The 17,585-nt window shown below is 59.3% G+C and overlaps 1 protein-coding gene across 1 annotated transcript; it reads left to right on the forward strand.

Annotated features, from left to right (window-relative positions):
- Positions 1–4,913: 4,913 nt before the first annotated feature.
- On the forward strand, positions 4,914–16,232 carry ADRA2B (adrenoceptor alpha 2B). Its single transcript, XM_040496652.1, has 2 exons — positions 4,914–6,716; positions 14,521–16,232. Coding segments are annotated over exons 1-2 (1,326 nt in total). The 5' UTR covers positions 4,914–5,391; the 3' UTR covers positions 14,522–16,232.
- The last annotated feature ends 1,353 nt before the right edge of the window (positions 16,233–17,585 follow it).

The raw sequence follows: 17,585 nt of genomic DNA on the forward strand, positions 1-17,585 counted from the left end.
CACATAACTATGTGCGCTCACTCATCAATTTGTTCACTCATTGGACAGAATCGATTGTATTACGTGCCAGGCTGGCTCGGCTATAGGCACCAGGAGTAACACGGTGGGCAAGGCAGGGTTTCTATTCTTGTGGAGGTTATTTGGGGGGTGGGAGAGGGATGGGCCGTGATTAGATAAATAAGGACAGTGATTAAGTAAGATTGGTAAATGATTGGGGGGGGCATTCCTTTAGGTTCGTATTTCAACTGGGACCCAAATGATAGGAGGGACTATCTTATAAAAAAAATCCAAAGAAATAGCCAGTGCAAAGGCCCTAAGGCACGAAGAAGGAAGGTGTGATGGGAGGGGTGAAATGAGGTGGGATGGGAGATGTTGGCAGAGCAAGGTGAGTGAGGGATGGTTTTATTCCAGGAGCAACAGGGAGCAGCCACTGGAGGGTTCTAAGTAGGGGAGGGGCAAGATCCAAGATTTAAAAAAAAATTAAAAAATCACTCTGGATGCTCCGTGGAAAATAGACCGGAAGCAGGAAGAACAGTTGGAAGCCACTAACTACGGTTGTACAAACCAGAGTGATGGGGACTGTGGAAATGGGCAGAAGTGGATGCCTCTGGAGTATGTTTTGGAGGTTGAGGCAACCACACTTGTGACTGACGCAGGCGTGAGGGCCCCACATACAGCACCAAGACCTCAGGAGAGGAGAGAGTGTGTGGGCTGAATGAGCCTGGAGTTCAGGGCTGGAGATGTAGTTTGGGGAGTCCTCAGCCTCTAGGTGGGAGCTGTGGAGCTAGAGGAAACTACCAAGAGGAGTTTGGGGCCAGAAGAAAAGGGACCCCAGGACTGAACGGTGGTGCTGCGACATTTAGGCCAGGGTCTCTCCGTCTCCGTGTTACTAGTGTTTTGTGTCATAGTTGTCGTGGGGGCCGTCCTGTACATTGTAAGATGTTTAGCAGGGCCCTTGGCCACTACCCATGAGATGCCAGTAGCATCCCCTTCCTCTTGTGACAATCGGGAAATCTCTTCAAGTGCCAGATTGCCAAATGTCCCTGGAGGAGAAGGGGCAAAAACCACTCTCCGTGAGGATCGGTGATTGGGAGTTTTGGGGGAGAAGAGGGGGCTGAGAAGGAAGGGGTGACCCGTGAGGAGGGAGTCAGGCCTGCAGTGTTCCCAGGGTGGGCAAGAGTCTGTCGTCTAAAATGTTGCTGAGAAAATTCAGAGGACACACTCGGGCATGAGTCCCGAATGACCCACCAGCAGTAGATTCAGCCGAGGACAGGGTACAGGTGCCCCATGGAGGGTCAAGGAGAGAATGTGAGGGGTTAGAGACCGTGCAGCAAAGAGTTTGAGAAGCCAGCAGCTACAGAGGACATAGAGGGCTTTCCAGGGCAGGGCCTGGCACTGTAGCAGGGGAGGAGTGACCGTGGAGGGTGATAATTGCAGGAGCAGAGTCCTGGGGGATAGGAGAGGGTTCGGGACACACACGCAGGACTTGCCCTCAGAGTAGATGGAGCTCGGATGCAGGCGCTTGTGGGGGTGACTTCCTGCCTAATGGCTTTCATCTTCTAAGTCGGAGGCAAAGTCACAGCTTGGAGGGGGGGAGGGTGTGCGGGGCGAGGAGGAGGAGAGGGATGCGGATTCTGAAGAGTGGGAAAGGTGAGCACACTAGAGAAGTCTGGAGATCTGTGGTCCTGACTTTAAAGCGAGGCCAGTGGATGCAATGAATGTTTTGCACCGGAAAGAGCAGCTGTTCGGGTAAAAGCCGGGGGGGGGGGTGATTTAGGTCTGACCAGGGTTGGGGTTTTGTCGGGTGAGGTGTGATGGAGGAGAGGGTGGTGGCCTTACATTATAGAGGGCGTGGGAAGGTCAAGGGGTTGGGTCACACAGGGTGGGGGTTCGGGGGATTTGAAAGGTTGCGGCTACTGGGGAAAGCTGGGGTGCGAAGCCCAGTTGGGCGTCGTCCCTGCGGAACCCTGGCACAGGAGAATCTGGGGCCGGTGTCCTCTCTCGGACCCGGAGAAGTGGCTCCAGCGCAATCAGCTAAGGTGGCACGTCTCTTGCTGTGCTCTCACAGTTAGGGATGGGACAGCTGTCCCTCTTCTTTGGAAAAGATGGTGCGAGGTCAACTTCCCCCCCCACCCCTGGCCCCTCTTCCCAAGGGCACCCTTCGGGGACGCCTTCATTTGGCCCTACCTTCAGAAAGGCTCCTGTGGAGGTCATCCGTGGATGCCAGGCTGCCACTCCCCCTCATCATTCAGCAATCTTGGCCGGGTACTGGGGACACAGAAGGGATGTGTGCTCCAGCGGACAGTGGGGGAGGGGTGTATGATGCAGCAAACCCATCCACCCCCACCTCAGTACCTCTCTGAGCGTGAAAGCGGTACTGTGTAGCATCAAAGAACTTGAAAAGCAGGGTGTCTCTTTCTCTCTGCGAGGGCAGTGGGTAAAAGGTGAGTGGACCTTGGAGAGTCGGGGAGGGGGGGGTGGTGCCAGCCCCTGGGAAGGACTGGAGATGTGGGAGCTCAGGGCTTGCCCAGGGACCAACAGGTAGCCTGGTGGGGCCGGGAGGGCAGGCCAGTGCCCATCACGGCCTTCCTCTCCCACCACAGGTGGCTGGGTGCTCCTGGCTGGGTCCGGGATTGAGTCCTGCCAGCCCTGGTGGAAGTGGTCAGATCCAGTTGGGGAAGAGCTGAAGGAAAGCCCTGCTAAGGCCCCGAGGCTCTGATTCATGCGGGGCTGGGCAGAGCAGGCAGTACTGGAAGGTGCATGCGGGGGATGTGGAAGCTGCAGAGAAGAGGGGGAATCAAGTCATAGGATGGTCTCCACTGCCCCAAGAGCCAGCTGCACATCTGGGAGGTGGCAGCAGGTGACACCCTGGGGCTGTGTCTCACAGATGCCTGTAGACTCTCCCTGGCTCCCTCCCCCTTCCCCTGCTCCCCGCCCCAGGCTTGTGCCCATTAGGGCGTGATACTTGGTAGATCCAGAGCTGCCCCTTCAGTGAAGACCCAGTGGGGGAGGAAGGAGCAGGGGAGAGAGTCTGAGCAGCCCTGGCTTCAGATCCTTCAGGGTCCTGGCAGCCTCACCTTTCAAGGAAAACTTGGGCCAGGAGACAAAAGGCTGATGCTGATTGCAGTGTTGGGAGATACCCAGTGCCCCCCCCCCCCAGTCTGAGTATGGTTGGAGAGAATGAAAAAGTGGTCCCTCTTAATGTCCCTATGGGCCACCAGAACGCTCAGACTCCTCGGCCCCCTCCGCCCCTGGGACAGGGAGTCTCGGAGACAAGGCAGGAAACTACCTAAGTGGCTGCTTTCCAAGTTCCGGTGCCCACCCCTCAGTCCTCCCTCAGGGAAGGGGCTACCGAGGCTTCTCCATCCCTGGCAACCTCAGGGCCCAGGCCTATCAGCCTAGCCCAGCCGGTGGGAGGGATGTGTCCATAAAAACCTGTCTCTGGAGGAGGTGAGACAGGCTGGCTGCCCTCTCCCACCATCAGGCTGTCGGGCGATCCACCTAAGAGAACAGCTGAGTAGAATGGCAGGAGGCAGGGGCGGACTTGTACGGAGGAACCCCTCCACCCCCTGCCGTGTGAGCCTGGGTAGGGGTGAGATATTGTCTGTGGGCACTGAGCGGTCATTCCCTGGTCCCGTGAAGATGGAACAGTCAGGAAGGGAGGTGCAGTATGCGTGCTGTCTCGAGGCCTGGTCCTCTGGAGGAGGCCCACTTTCAGCAGTGGCTCGATGCTTATTTATACAGAGGATGTCATGCAGAGCTGTGGGCTATAAATATGGGGCCTGGCTCTAGCCTGGGGTTATAGCGTCAGGGGCTCCAGAAGCGGTGAAAAAATGTGCCCTTGAGGCTGCCCAGCCTGACGCTGGTGGCAGCAGCCACAGGGAGAGTGAGTAGGGTGAGGGTGCCAGACGGGGCTCCTTCCACAGCCACTCCAAGAGGGTGTGCAGCAGATATGTGGGGGGTGCAGGAATGGAGGGGGGAGGTGTCAAAACACAAAGGGATGCTTCTCCCTTCATAGCTTCCCCTGACACCCACTTTTTCTCTGAGCTGTGTTAAGAAGACCCCACCCTTGCCTGAGTCTCCATTGCTGCTGCTGAGAGTGGAGTCCAAGCCAGTTTTCCTCTTACCTCTTTGCCCTTAGTGGAGGAAACCGAGGCAGCTGCGGGGAAACAGAAACACTGAAGTCCTAAATCTTGGAGCACTGGCTTGCCCCACCGACCTTGGGAGCCTTTTCCGTACGCCCCCCAGAACGCGGCGAGGACGCGGGTCTCCCGGCTGGCCGCGGACTATCGCCACACGCGGGCGGCGGCAGGGGGCGCTCGCAACCTGCCACGCGCGCCTCCCTGGGCTCCGCAAGCCCGACGGAATCCGCTCCGGGAGAGAGAGCATTTGGGGAAGGGGTTCCGAGGCAGTCTTCCCGCTCCCCCAACTCCTACTCGGCTTCCTTCGCGGGCACCGGGTAGGAGGGGGTGGTTCATTATGTTCCGGTGGCCCCAATCCACCCACCCACCCACCCACCCTCTCCTTGGGGCTCCTGGGCGGCGCGGGGAGAGATCAGCTGGCGCCCACCGTCCTAGATCCTGGTGCTCGGACCCGGTCTGCAGGAAGAGAGGTCCCTCCCGGGTCCCAGCGCCCCGTGCGCACCCATCCTTCCACTTCTGCAAACGTCCTTCCCGGAGTCCCGAAGACCCCAGACGCGGATCTCTGGCCTTCCGTGGCGCGGAGGCCAGGAGGAAAAGGGGTAGGAGCGCCAGGGCGGAGGCCCTCGAGGAGGGCGGGCTGCTGCCGGCCGGTCCTCCCACTAGGCGCACCTTCCACCCATCCGTGGTCCGCCGCCCGCCCCGCCTCCCTCCCCTCCTCCTACTCCCGCCTCCCGTCTCCTCCCTCCTCCGGCGCGCTCGCTCTCCTCCCATTCCCCTGCCGCGGCGGACTGCTTGCAGGCGCGGCTCCCGGCCAGAGCCAGCGAGCGGAACGGGCGCCTCGGCTGCTGCGCCTCCTCCGAGAACCGGTGGCGCGCCCCCCTTCCCCCCGACGCCGGGCCTGCCGGGTCCCGGGTCCCAGCGTGCGTCCAGCAGCTTCGTAGCGGGAGGGCGCAACTTTCCCCCGGTCCCGGGCGGGGCGGGGACGGCAGCGGGACAACTTGGAAAACTTCTCCGGAGAGGACGGCAGGGACGCCGGGTGTCGGTGGAAGAGGATGTAGGAGGGCGGTGGCTGGCCCCAGGCATCCCTCCGTCTCCTTGGCCGGGTTCGGCCTGGCCATGGGGCTCCAGCGCCTTGTGCGCCGCCAGGGGGTTGATCCCCCCTTCTAGACTAGCTGCGTAGGACAGTACCGTCTCCGGCTGAGCACGCTCTGGGCGAGCAGCGACCCCTCTGGCCGCGTCCCGCCCCGTCATGGACCACCAGGAGCCCTACTCGGTGCAGGCCACCGCGGCCATCGCGGCGGTCATCACGTTCCTCATCCTTTTCACCATCTTTGGCAACGCGCTGGTCATCTTGGCTGTGTTGACGAGTCGCTCGCTGCGCGCCCCGCAGAACCTGTTCCTAGTGTCGCTGGCCGCCGCCGACATCCTGGTGGCCACGCTCATCATCCCTTTCTCGCTGGCCAACGAGCTGCTGGGCTACTGGTACTTCCGGCGCACGTGGTGTGAGGTGTACTTGGCGCTCGACGTGCTCTTCTGTACCTCGTCCATCGTGCACCTGTGCGCCATCAGCCTGGACAGGTACTGGGCCGTGAGTCGGGCGCTGGAGTACAACTCCAAGCGCACCCCACGCCGCATCAAGTGCATCATCCTCACCGTGTGGCTCATCGCAGCTGTCATCTCCCTGCCGCCGCTTATCTACAAGGGCGACCAGGGGCCCCAGCCTCGTGGGCGCCCGCAGTGCAAACTTAACCAAGAGGCCTGGTACATCCTGGCCTCTAGCATCGGATCTTTCTTTGCACCCTGCCTCATCATGATCCTGGTCTACCTGCGCATCTACCTGATCGCCAAGCGCAGCCACCGCAGAGGTCCCAGGGCCAAGGGCCGCCCTAGGGAGGGTGAGTCTAAGCAGTCCCGCCCCGTCCCTACTGGAACTTCAACCAAAATGCCAACCCTGGCCTCTCTGGCTGCTTCTGGAGAGGCCAATGGTCACTCCAAGCCCACTGGGGAGAAGGAGGAGGGGGAGACCCCTGAAGATCCTGCGACCCCTGCCTTGCCACCCAGCTGGTCGGCCCTTCCCAACTCAGGCCAGGGTCGGAAGGAAGGTGTTTGTGGGGCATCTCCAGAGGAAGAAGCTGAGGAGGAGGAGGAAGAGTGTGAGCCTCAGGCCTTGCCAGCATCTCCTGCCTCCGTCTGTAGCCCACCCCTGCAGCAGCCACAGGGGTCCCGGGTGCTGGCAACACTACGTGGCCAGGTGCTCCTGGGCAGGGGCGTGGGCACCTCGAGCGGGCAGTGGTGGCGGCGGCGGGCGCAGCTGACTCGGGAGAAGCGGTTCACCTTTGTGCTGGCCGTGGTCATCGGCGTTTTTGTGCTCTGCTGGTTCCCCTTCTTCTTCAGCTACAGCCTGGGTGCCATCTGCCCACAGCACTGCAAGGTGCCCCATGGCCTCTTCCAGTTCTTCTTCTGGATCGGCTACTGCAACAGCTCGCTGAACCCCGTCATCTACACCATCTTTAACCAGGACTTTCGCCGTGCCTTCCGAAGGATCCTTTGCCGCCAGTGGACCCAGACGGCATGGTGAGCCACCTGCCCGCCACCCGTGTGGGGTTGGTGCCAGGCGGCACCAGGGCCACTCTGATTCTTGCCCTATTTTATGTGGCCACCTCCCTGGGGCTTTCTGGTCCCTGCCTGGGTCCTGCAGGCTTCATCTTGGGAGCCCCCTGGGAGGGGCTGGGGCCGGGGTGCTGTTCACAGGGGTCCAGCTGAGGCCTCCGATTGCTGGCTTGGCTGTGGGGGGACATCTTCTCTACCCCCGTGAACACAGGCCCACGGATGAGGCTTGGACCTTCCTGAACATAGCCAAGGCTGGGCCAGATAGAGCACTTCTCTCCCAATGCCCCAGACCCCTGCAAGCCCATGGGTGGGCTTTCCTTCCTTAAGGACCCTTTGTTCCCTGGCTGGTCACTTGCTTGTGGCGTTTTTGTTTCTCATCTTCCCCGGGTAAAGAGCAGGAAGCCAGCCTTCCCCTTTTCCCAGGAGGACCCGCTGCTGAGGAGGAAGAGGCAGAAACGAGGGATCCACGTTGGGCGCCCATGGTCCCCATCAGGCACTGGGTGGGGAGTTAACGGCCTGGCCCTGTTTCTGGTCCTTCTTCCCTCTCCCCCTACCTTTAGATTTGTAGCTCCTGTAAAGGCCAGAACCTTCTCTGGAATTGTTTTCCTTACCTGGCACCCCTCTGGCAGGCGGGTGTGTGCCAGCAGAGGCCTCGCCTTGGTGGGGTGGTCTGGAGGTCCGGCCTCTGCCTCGACGGGAGATCCCTGATCACTAGCATTCACCCCCTGCAAAAACCTGGCGACAATGGCTTGCCGCCTACTTGCTGCAGGGAGATGAAAGGCTTTGCGGAAAGCTTTGAGCTCCGTGGGGGAACGCACTAGAGAACCAGAAAATATGATTATTTGGAGATCTAAAAATCCCCTTTCTCTGTCTTTACCACCACCTGTCTTCCTGTAGACTTTTTGTTCTGCGCCTGGGGTGCGGGAATTCTTACCCCAAACTGGAAGTGGGGAATGGTAGAGAGAACCAACTACTTCACTTAAAGGATTTCTTCCAGAACACGTTCTTGTGCCTGCAAGGGTTTAGTTGTTATGCTGCATGACAGCTCCTCGACATTTCACCCGCGACACCGAGAGGGTTTTTGGTGGCCTGGCCCCCCCCCCCCCCCAACGGGGGACAAGTCTTTTGTCATCAAGCAGGCAAATTGTTTCCCCAAGATGGCCAAAAATACCCACCCCATCAGAACAATCTGAGATGAGAGTCTGTGGTGGGTGACAGGGCCCCCAGGCAGGCGCTGGGGCTGGAACGGGTGAGTGAGGGCCCTGTGGACTCCTTCAGGAGCCTTCCACCAGAGCGCCCAGGCGGTTCTCCAAGCCCCACGTGGGTCCCTGTGATGTGTAACTGATCCTACCTTGGGTGGGGGCCGGCTGGCCATCTCTGACCCAGCCATGTTGCTTCACCCCACTGATGAGGCTCCAGGGGCCTCTCCTCTCCTGGTTCTCTCCCCAACCCCAGGACCTAGCACCCAGAAGACTTGGGAGCGTTGGAAGGATGTTTTCCAGTCTTCTCCAAGGAGCTCCTGGCTTCAGCATTAAGCCAGCGGGCATCTAGCATGGGGGGTAGGGCTGAGCAGCCAAGGCACTGTTGGCACTCTGAGGGGCCCGGCTGGATTTGGAGAGCTTTCTGGGGTGGAGAGAATGGAGGAGACCAAAGAGAGTCCTTTCTGGGGAGAGGGGCTGTCTAGCTCCTTCTTACAGTCTCATTGTGAGGCCAGGGCATTGCCTTGGGGTGAGGCTGGGGAGGCTGGGCCCAGGGGAGTGGCTGACTTGTGACATCTGCTGACTGGTCTTGCGTGTGTCCCGGGAGACTCCTGCAATTATTGCCTGTGGCCCCCTTGTTGTGATATGCAGGTATTTTTTTTTTAAGTCTGAGCTATTTTATCAATAAAGGATATTTTGTAATAAGCAAGCTGTGTCCTTGTTGCCCAAGGGCTGCCAGGAGTAATTATTTCTCAGCTACTTGAATAGCATCTGTAAGCACGGGCTCCCTCCCAGGGCCAGTTGCCTTTTCCTCCCCTAGGTACCTGGTACCTATCCACCTGCCTGTCTGCTTTGTCCATCCCGCGTCCCTTATCATTGCCAGTCAGTGGGACGAGAGTGGCCAGAGAAGCCTGAGACTGGCTGCCTGGCAAGGGAAGAAAAGGAGGGCTTCCCGGAGGAGGGGGCCTTGGGGCTGGGTCTTGGGGGAAGAGCAAGGGTACACCAAGAAACAAAACAGGAAAGGTGTTTCGGGCAGAGGACAGCACGCACCAAGGGTGCGTTTGGGGGATTTGTGACAGTTTGAGAGTCAGTCTAAAGCCAGCCCCGCCTCGCGGTCAGGTGCAGCAGCTGGGGGCCAGAGGAGGTAGTTGGACAGCACCCACGGGGGGCGGGAGGAACACGGGGAGGAAGGCAGGACGGTCACTCTGCAGAATGTTTTCAGCTGCTGTCTTCGGCGAGGGCAAGAGTGGAATAGAACCGCTCTGCTCCAGGCTCTTTGACGCTAAGATTCAGTTACGAATATCAGAGCTGGAGGACCTGTGGACGTCACTCCTATCAATCTCATTTCCCAGAGGAGGCCTCTGAGGCCCCAGAGCCACCATGTGAGTTGGGTAAGGAGTTGAGTCGGGGATCCCATCCCACCTCTGTGAGGGCAGCCTCTGGGGCCCGTATCAGGTTGGCCCGGTTCTGAGGGCCAGGGAGGCCAGCAGGCTGGGGGCAGGGGCAGGACCCAGGGAGGCGCGAGGGCTGGGAGGGAAGGGCAGAGGGAGGAGCAGTGAGGCCCCAGGGTCTGGTGGTGGGTGGCCATCTCCCATAAACAAGGATTCACACTTTCCTGGGGCCATGGCTTCCGCCATGGGCAACGGATGGAGACTCCTACGTATCTACCATCACTGGTGAACGTGGGGGAGGGACAGTGGGCTTCATCGAGGACTTGGTAAGAAAGCCACACTCGGTGGGGCGCCTGGGTGGCTCAGTCGGTTAAGCGTCGACTTCGGCTCAGGTCATGATCTCGCGGTTTGTGGGTTTGAGCCCCGCGTCGGGCTCTGTGCGGACAGCTCAGAGCCTGGAGCCTGCTTCCGATTCTGTGTCTCCCTCTCTCTCTGCCCCTCCCCTGCTCATGCTCTGTCTCTCAATAATAAATAAACATTAAAAATAAAAAAAAAATAAATAAATAAATAAACAAACAAACAAGCCACACTCGCCCGGGAGGAGCTCCCAGCAATTCCTACCCGTCTGCGTTTCCAGCGCCAAAGCCGGGAGGCTTGATGGGGTTAGATTCAAGAAGTTCATTTGTTTCCATTGACCGAGCCAATTAGTCTTCTGGCACTTCGTCCGATTACCTTGTTTAATCCTTATGCCCACTGCGTAAAAGAAGGATCTGCCCATTTTACTCAGGGGAAACAGAGGCTCAGAAAGCTGTGACGGCTTGACAGAGGTCACCAGTTGCAAGCTCTTTCCACTGGGCCACACTGTTTTACCTGAGGGTCTGTGGGAGGCAGGCCCCTGTGGCTGGGGGAAGAGCTCCCTGCCCAGTCTCTGGCGCTGGTGGCAGAAAATGAGCCCTTCTGGAGCTGGACTTTTGGCAGTCCAGTTTGAACACGTTATCTTAATTCTCCCAACCTTGCTGGGTGTGGCCGTTTTTACCAAGGAGGAAACTGAGGCCCCAGGTCACCCGGCTGGGCCCCCCGAACCACAAAGCGTTAAAATGCAGGTGCGGAAGAGTTGTGGTTCCAGCTCTCTCTCGGTGGCGCTGCCGTTCGGGGATTCCGCAACTGCACCTGGCTGGAATCGGCAGGCGGCCGTGCTGCGATGGGCCGCTCGTGCCTGTCACTGCTGCGGACTATGTGAGTGATGGTATGTGTTTCACAGGTTTTCCATTCCTGACAGCTCAGTCTAAACCCCGAATTTTAGTAAAGAAATGACTGAGGCCCAGGGAGCGATGGCTTGCCTTGGACCCCCACCCCCACAGCCACGTGGCGGCAGACGTGGCTGCCCTGTCACCGTGCCTGCCGTTCCAAGCCTTCATACTGAAGGGATAGCATCTAGACTCAAGGAATGACAGCACGGGTTCAGGAAACGTCCCCTGACAGCCGGCTGCGTGCCAGGGCCAGGGCTAGGCTCATCCCCGTTGTGCTACTTTATGCAGTTCTCAGATCCTCAGAGTCTGAGGATCAGAGTCCTGGGTCGCACAGTTAACAGGTGGTGCAGCTGGAGCTCAATCCCAGGACCCCCGGCTCCCAGGCTGCCTTCTCCTCCTCTTACCGCCGCCCCCCCCCCATTCCTGCTGTTCTGTGTGAACAGCACTTACGTTTGATTTCACCCTGAGCCCATCTGAGGGTTAGTTTGTTGAGGAGGTGGGCTCAGAGCAGCAGAGATGGGGGGGGGGCGGTATAGCATGCCTCCGCCCAGGAATAATCCCCCAAACACCTTGGAGGTGAGGGTGGGGGGACAGAAGGCAGCAGGGAGGCTTGGCAGTTCACCAGGTGGATGTGAGCTGTCTCGCCAGGGCGCGTCTACCTTCTGCGGACCTTTCTAGCTTCTGTCTTAGGACGACCTTGACAAAGGGAGGGACCAACCGAGAAGGCCGTTAAAGAAGCGGCGGAAGACATCTCCCCTCCAGTTTCACTCAGCGTGTAAGAATCTGGGTCCCTGGATCGCAGGGGATACCCTTGAAAGGGAGTTCAATCTCAGCCTCTGCCTTGGGCCAGCTGCTGAGAAATTCAGGGCCGCTGGAAATTCCTCTTTGGAACATTGCTGCGGGAGGGACACCCCCAATCCGCCTGCTCAAAAGGCACCTGTGCCCCTAGGGCCGACTGACCTGCCTCCAAGGCTCAAGGTGGAGCTCAAGGGAGAGGGAGTTTGTGAGGTCATTAGGCCCCTGCAACTCCCATCCTCCGCGTGACCTCCCTTTTCTGTGTGTGGGGGGCGGTGCCGAGAACGGGATGTGAGACTTCAGCTACCGCCTGCAGACGGGGTTGCTGCTGGCTGGGCCCGAAGAGCCCTCTGTCCAGGTGAAGCTGGTACTCGGCGATCTTCTGCTTCCCCGCTGCTGGCCAGGCGTTCTGCCTGGAGGGCCTGGTCGCTGTGCGCGGCAGGGCTGGTGTGGGACTTCGTGCCCGTGAAAATTGCACTGGGTGGGGGGGTGCTGGGGAGGCCGGGGTCATGCTCTGCCTTTGTCTGCCTTCGTCTGCATTTGTAGGGCTGCCCAAGCAGGGCTTGGTTCTTCTTGGGGCTTCAGTGTCCCTGCCTGCCCACGAGGGGTTGACTCCATGGTCAACCATGGGTTGACCTAGCTTGAGGCTCCATCTCTGCCCTGCCCCCAGCTTTCTGGAAAACCCACATCCCGAGGGTGGGGAAGCAGGCCTCGGGCCTTCCCAGGGCAGAGCCCCTGCCTGCCCTGTGCTGGCTGGAGGATCTCCCCCCAGCAGAGACCTCACGGCTTTGTGGGGGGTGATCTCCCTGCCTGCGGGTACCTCCGTGAGAGCCGGAGCTGGGCAGGGGTGGGAAGCTCTGCTCACGGTTGTTAGCAGGAGAGGCGGGAGCACTCAGCTAAAATTAGATTCTGGGATTCTTCGTGCTCCTGCATCCGTCCGTCCTTCCATCCGGCGTGGGGACGGCTGTTGTCAGCACGCCAGGGCTGGAAGGAGCCTGGATGTCAGCTTGCACCCTCCCCAGGGCTTGCCGGCTCTGATCTTCTCACACCCTCGCCTGGCCTTTGGCCAAAGGCTCCTGCCCTTGGCGTGGCCTTGTGGCCATCTATCGATTAGCAGTGATTTAAAAGGAAGAGTGCCCTCCCCCCTTAATACCCACTCCCTCCCCCTGGGATTTTACCCCCCCTTCCTTCCTCTCTCCCCTCCTCTCCTGGCCCTTCCCACTTCCGGGTCCTCAGAGGCTTCTCCCCCTTCCCTGAGTGTCCCCTCTGCCTCCTGCTGAACCTCTGACTTCTGCCTCCCCCTTGGGGACGGTCCTGGCTCTTCATGGGACCTGCAGGCTCCATGGACCATTGTGGTTGCAAGGGGACCAGAACATACTAGAGACTAAAAAAGAGCCTCCCTCCCTGGCAGTTTGGGGCTATTTCTGGCCCCGCTGTAGCCCTCTGGGGTCCCTGGCGCTCTGGTGGCTGGGGGGGGAGGTGCTGGGCCCCAGCCCCAGGATGCAATGGTCTTAATCTTTGATTTCCCTGGGGAGGGGGCAGGCCCCTTCTGGAGCTGGGGGTGGGCCCTCCAACCTGAGGGCAGCCAAGGATCAGATGGAATGCCACTACCTCTGCTCCCGTGGGGGCCTGGGCTGCTTTAGGAGGGAAGAGGGCTGGACCATGGTAGTGTGGGTGGCAGTGTGGAGTCCCGGTGTCCCTGTCATCCCCATTCCCACCGCAGGCTGGCTGCAGCTGGGAGACAGGGAGCGTGGGAGGCTGTCTGAGCCTGCTGCTGGGGTCCCTGGACACTGAAGTGGGGGGGGGGGCAAGGGTTAAATCCAGCCCTCCCTCCCAGGCTCCACTAGGTCCCCGGTGCTCTTGGTCAGGTGCCGCTGTGACACTACTGTCCTGGCTACAAATTTGGACAGGCTATGGCCTCTCCATCCCATGCTGGCCTGGCAGCTGGAGTTATGGTGGGTGCAAGACTGGTGACTGCCGGAAGGATTCCCTCAGCTGTTTCCGGAGCACTGGCCAGGGTCCAGCGGCTTGGGTCATGGTCCCAGTAGGGCCATCAAATTGCTCGGTGACCTTGGGCAAATCCCTTCCCTTCTCTGGGCTTCAAATTCCTCGTTGTCAGGTAAAGGAGTCGGTCGGATTGGAGCATGTTCAAGTCATGTCCTGGGTTCTGCCCTAAGAACCGTGGAGCAGGGGCAGGGAGAGAAAGGGGCCCAGTCAGTGGCTTCCTGTCCCCACTTCACCCCTGCTTTTTTCTACCTATCCATTTTTAGGAAGCAACTCCCCCTTCCCGCCCACCAGGCTTCCTCCTCTGGGGGCCCCTATGACCTCCATCCCCTTCCTACCCCAGGCTCACGTAACACACGTCAGCCACCTCCTTTGCAGGGAGGTCCCAGCAAAATCTCACCGGCGTGAACTTCAGAAGGGCCGCCTCGGAAGACATTCCTCCATGGCAGGCTGGGGGCTGGTGGCATGGGGGTGGACACGTGCCTGTGGTGTGGCAGAGGCCAGCCCTTGTTTTATGTTGGGTCTAAAGAAAGGCAGGGAGGGGCACCTGGGTGGCTCAGTCGGTTGAGTGTCTGACTTCGGCTCAGGTCATGGTCTCACCATTCAGTTCATGGGATTGAGCCCCGGGTTGGGCTCTGTGCCGACAGCGTGGAGGCTGCTTGGGATTCTCTCTCTCTCTCCCTCTCTCTCTCTCTCTCTCTCTCTCTCTGTGTCTCTGTCTCTGCCCCTCCCCCAGTTCTCCCTTTCTCTCCAAAATAAATAAACATTAAAAAAAAGGTGGGGAAGGGGAAGGGACGTGGGTGAGGTCCCCTGGGAGAAGGGCTCCTGGAGAAACCATGCTGCCATAGGGTCAGGACCAGAATGACACAGAGAGAGGAAGCCCACGTTAACCCCAGCTGCGGTGCGTGTGCCTTCCGCCTTCGGACGACGGAAGCTGAGGGCAGAGGGGGTGCCTGTGCTCCCCTCACAGCCCGGCACAGAGCGCACCAGGCAACATTGCTGCTTGCGTGCGTTTTCCCAGGAAACTGGGGCAGCGTTGGCCTTAGTCACCTAAGGCTGGGGCCCCTGTGCTCTGGGAATGAATCTCTGATGTGGGGGCTTAATCGTTCTGTTTTGTTTTGTTTTCCAGAGTTTCCTAGAGAAATTCTGTTGGAAGGTTCGATGCTGGTCTTGGCTGAGCTAGGCGCGGGAGAACTGTCCTGTGGTGCGGGCGAAGCACCAGGACATCCCAGGAGGTGGTGGCAGGGACCTGTCCAGGAGTGTGGGAGCCTAGACGCGGCCGGTCAGAGAGAGGACAGGTAGAGAGAGCACACCGGTTGGATCATCCCACTGGCAGCGTGAAAAGGGTACTGACTTTGTCGTCAAACCTGGCTTTGTTGCCTGTGGGCCACGTGGCCTCAGGCAAACCGCCAAACCTCTCTGAGCCTCAGTTTCCCCCCATTTCAAGTGGTAGGTTAACTACATTAGGATTGGAGAGGTGTGCTGAGAGGTAGACATGTGTAGAAAAGGTCCTGAAAGAGTGCCGGGGAGTGGCAGGGCCAGTCTGATTATTCCTCTCAAAGTCCAGGTCCTTTTCAAGGTAAGCTAGTAGAACCCCTGGTCCCCGGTGCCCCCTGAGTCACCGCTCAGCAGCCTGATGGAAGGAGGGTGGGCTCTGTGCCCTGGAAGATGGCCCCCTCTGGCATAGGGAGTCTGCTCTTTCCACCTTCCCTCACCCCTTCCTTCCCTGGGCTCCAAAAGCCTCTCCCACCAAGAGCTTCTGCCAAGCTCTTTCCAGGGTATAGCTGGGAAGGGAAGGTTCTCAGGTGAATGTGTTAAATGTAGCATGTGTATACCTACCCCTCTACTGCTGTGTGCATGGCAGACGTCAGCTTTGGAACCCAGAACTCCCTATGCACTGAGACAAGCCCACAGGCAGTGCCAGCCCGGCATCCTCCAACAGCAGCAGCTGCTGTGCAAGATGAAACCCATTTGCCCCTCAGGGTGGGGAGAACCCTTGTTCTGGGCAGGCGTGGGGGAAAGGGCTGCCCGGCCTGATGGCAGGGGAGCCATTGAGGGCGGGAAGGAGGGCCGTTTCTGGAGACCTCTAGGATTTCTGCAGCCGCCACAGCAGCAGGACCCAGGGGTTGAACGTCCGGGCCCTGGAGAACCCCAGAGACTGAGAAGATTGCACAGTTGCCAGCAGAGGGAATGGGGCCAGGCAACATGGCAGAGGTTGGGTGAAAGTGGGGGCTTCTTGGGCCAGCACACCTTGGCCTAGGCCAGAGATGGTCAGGAAGAGTGGGAAAGGGGTGCAGGGGCACTAGGAGGTCTTATTCTCTCGAGAGTGTGTAAAGGAAGGCAAGGATGGTTCAAGAGTCACCCAGCCCACGCAGTTGAATGGCCTATTCTGCTGCTTGTGAGTTCAATCACCTGGTTGGAGCGGATGGTGTTGCTCCCTGTGTTCCAGACTTTGGGCCCGATTTCCTCCACCTGCAGAGCACGAGGTCACCCTGCAGCCCCCATCCCCCAGTGTGCATCCGTGTGGCCGTGTGCTGAGCCTTCCCCGGCCCCTCCTAACATGTATCCCGTTTTCCCGCTGGAAGTTTCCTCAGCACTTATGACCAGCTAGCATCCTGGATATTTCACTTACCTGTCTGCTCCTTGTCATTGTCCCCTACTGGAATGTAAGCTCCCTGTGGGCTGCGATGGTTAACTCTCCTGTCTGCCGTGGATCCTAGGCCTGACTGTGCCCGACAAACAGTGAAAATGTAAGGACTGGCCTGGTTGGCCAGTTGCCCTTAACGCAGTCTGCAGGGTTATTAAAATATCCTTGGAAATGTGGTGAGGGGAAGAAAACCATATTTATGAGAATTCCTTCCAGGGAGGGAGGAAGAGTGGGCAGGAGGGTGGGAGGTGAGAGCCTCAAGGGATGGCCTCAAACAGTAACGGGTGTTGGTTGTTGGCTGAGCCACTTTTGGGGGCCGGGGGGGGGGGCCGTGAGTCCCCCCACAGCATAGCTTTGGTTTGGCTGGGTGGACTGAACAAGTCTGGGGCCCGGGGGGAACTTCTGGGGCCTGTGGAGGTGGGTAGAGGCTGCCCCCAGTGATGCCCTCCACCCCCCATCCTCTGCCCTATGCCCATCTTGGCTGTAGTCACAGGCTGGACAGCTGGTCCAGGATGAGTAATTTCGAGGACCTGTGTCTAAGAGAGAGACAACACCACACTGCACCCTAGGGGTGAGGTGGGGGGCTCCTGGGGGGACCCAGTGGGCAAGGAAGAGGCCCCCGGCACCAAGGTTACAGAGCACAGAGGGAGGCAGTACAGAATAGGACACTCAGTATTCTAGGAGGGAAGGCGGGGCGGGGGACCTTGGTGAGGGCAGGAAGCCAGGAAGGAGGCCTGCGGGAGGGCTGCGCTCTGCTGAGGACTGATGGCTGGCGTCTCAGGCAGGAGGGGGACGGAAGGGGGAACAGGGGGGCAGAATACTGTCCCCGCTATGGCTTGGGTGTGGGTTTGCTCACGATCTGAGGTGCCTTCTGGCCCTAGGATGCACCCCAGGGGCAGGGGACAGGGCGGGGTGAGGCCCAGGGCCAGCAGCCCTGCTCCAGAGGCAGCTGACTAAAAATAAGTCGGGATGTCAGGGTCTCCTGGCTCCAGGAAGTGGGGAAGAATGATGAGTGTCAGGAGGAGGAGGAGGCAAAGGGGAGGAGACAGTCACAGCTGAAGGCGGCCAACAAACTTGTTTGTTTATTTTCTTCTCTCTGGCCTGAAGTCTCTCAGCTGGCTGCTCCCTGGGTTTGGGTGAGGGGCACTGGCCTCCATGGACCTGCGGGCCTCCCCAGACTCCTGGCTACATGCGGAGGACCCCGTTTCCCATGCATTCCTTTGAGTGCATCAAACCCTGTGCATCCAATTTCATTTCTACCCTTTCATTCTGCAGATGCAGAAACCAGGCCCAGGTAGCTTAGGCTCTTGTCTCAGTCACTTGGGTGGCTTTGCCTGGAGCCACAGCCGAGCCCAGGTCTCCTTGCGGCGGGGTGGGGTGGGGGGAGGGCTTCTGCAGGGGGCTTCAGCCCAGATAGGGCACCAACACCCACACGGCTCTTAGAATGAGGGGTGATGTGAGGGTCTGCGATGAAAAAGGCCGCTCTGCAGGTGTGGTAACAGGCCTGTGGGTATGACACCAGCCGCCCCACAATTCTTTAGGGTTTA

Source organism: Herpailurus yagouaroundi, unplaced genomic scaffold (genome assembly GCF_014898765.1).
Source record: "Herpailurus yagouaroundi ecotype Mexico unplaced genomic scaffold, PumYag 188, whole genome shotgun sequence".
In the NCBI taxonomy this organism is placed as follows: Eukaryota; Metazoa; Chordata; class Mammalia; order Carnivora; family Felidae; genus Herpailurus; species Herpailurus yagouaroundi.